At 66.0% G+C, this 200-nt stretch overlaps 1 protein-coding gene across 1 annotated transcript in view; it reads right to left on the bottom strand.

The window, feature by feature from the left end:
- ERAP1 (endoplasmic reticulum aminopeptidase 1) overlaps positions 1–197 on the bottom strand; it is a gene marked incomplete at its 5' end in the record, with an annotated part of 14,200 nt that extends 14,003 nt beyond the window's left edge. The window contains one exon of the mRNA XM_009703884.1: positions 1–197. Coding sequence (XP_009702186.1) covers positions 1–197 — 197 coding nt within the window.
- Between the last annotated feature and the right edge of the window lie 3 nt (positions 198–200).

The raw sequence follows: 200 nt of genomic DNA, 5'->3' as shown, positions 1-200 counted from the left end.
CGCGCCGAGCCGGTGCTCCCGATGGCAGCCCTGGTGATGTTGAGGCGCTTGCTGTGCAGGATGACCACGCTGGTCTGCCGGGTGACCGTGACCTCTATGGCGGCGGTCCCAGCGAAGGTCAGGGTGGTGAGGTTAGGATGGATGAGGAGGTGGTAATGCAGCGGGATGACGTCCTTGGGGAGCCTCACGGCGTCCCAGGG

The sequence above is a fragment of the Cariama cristata genome, unplaced genomic scaffold (assembly GCF_000690535.1).
Source record: "Cariama cristata isolate BGI_N322 unplaced genomic scaffold, ASM69053v1 scaffold9927, whole genome shotgun sequence".
NCBI lineage: Eukaryota > Metazoa > Chordata > Aves > Cariamiformes > Cariamidae > Cariama > Cariama cristata.
The sequence above is the reverse complement of the archived record's forward strand: the minus strand, read 5'-3'. Positions and strand labels throughout refer to the sequence as shown.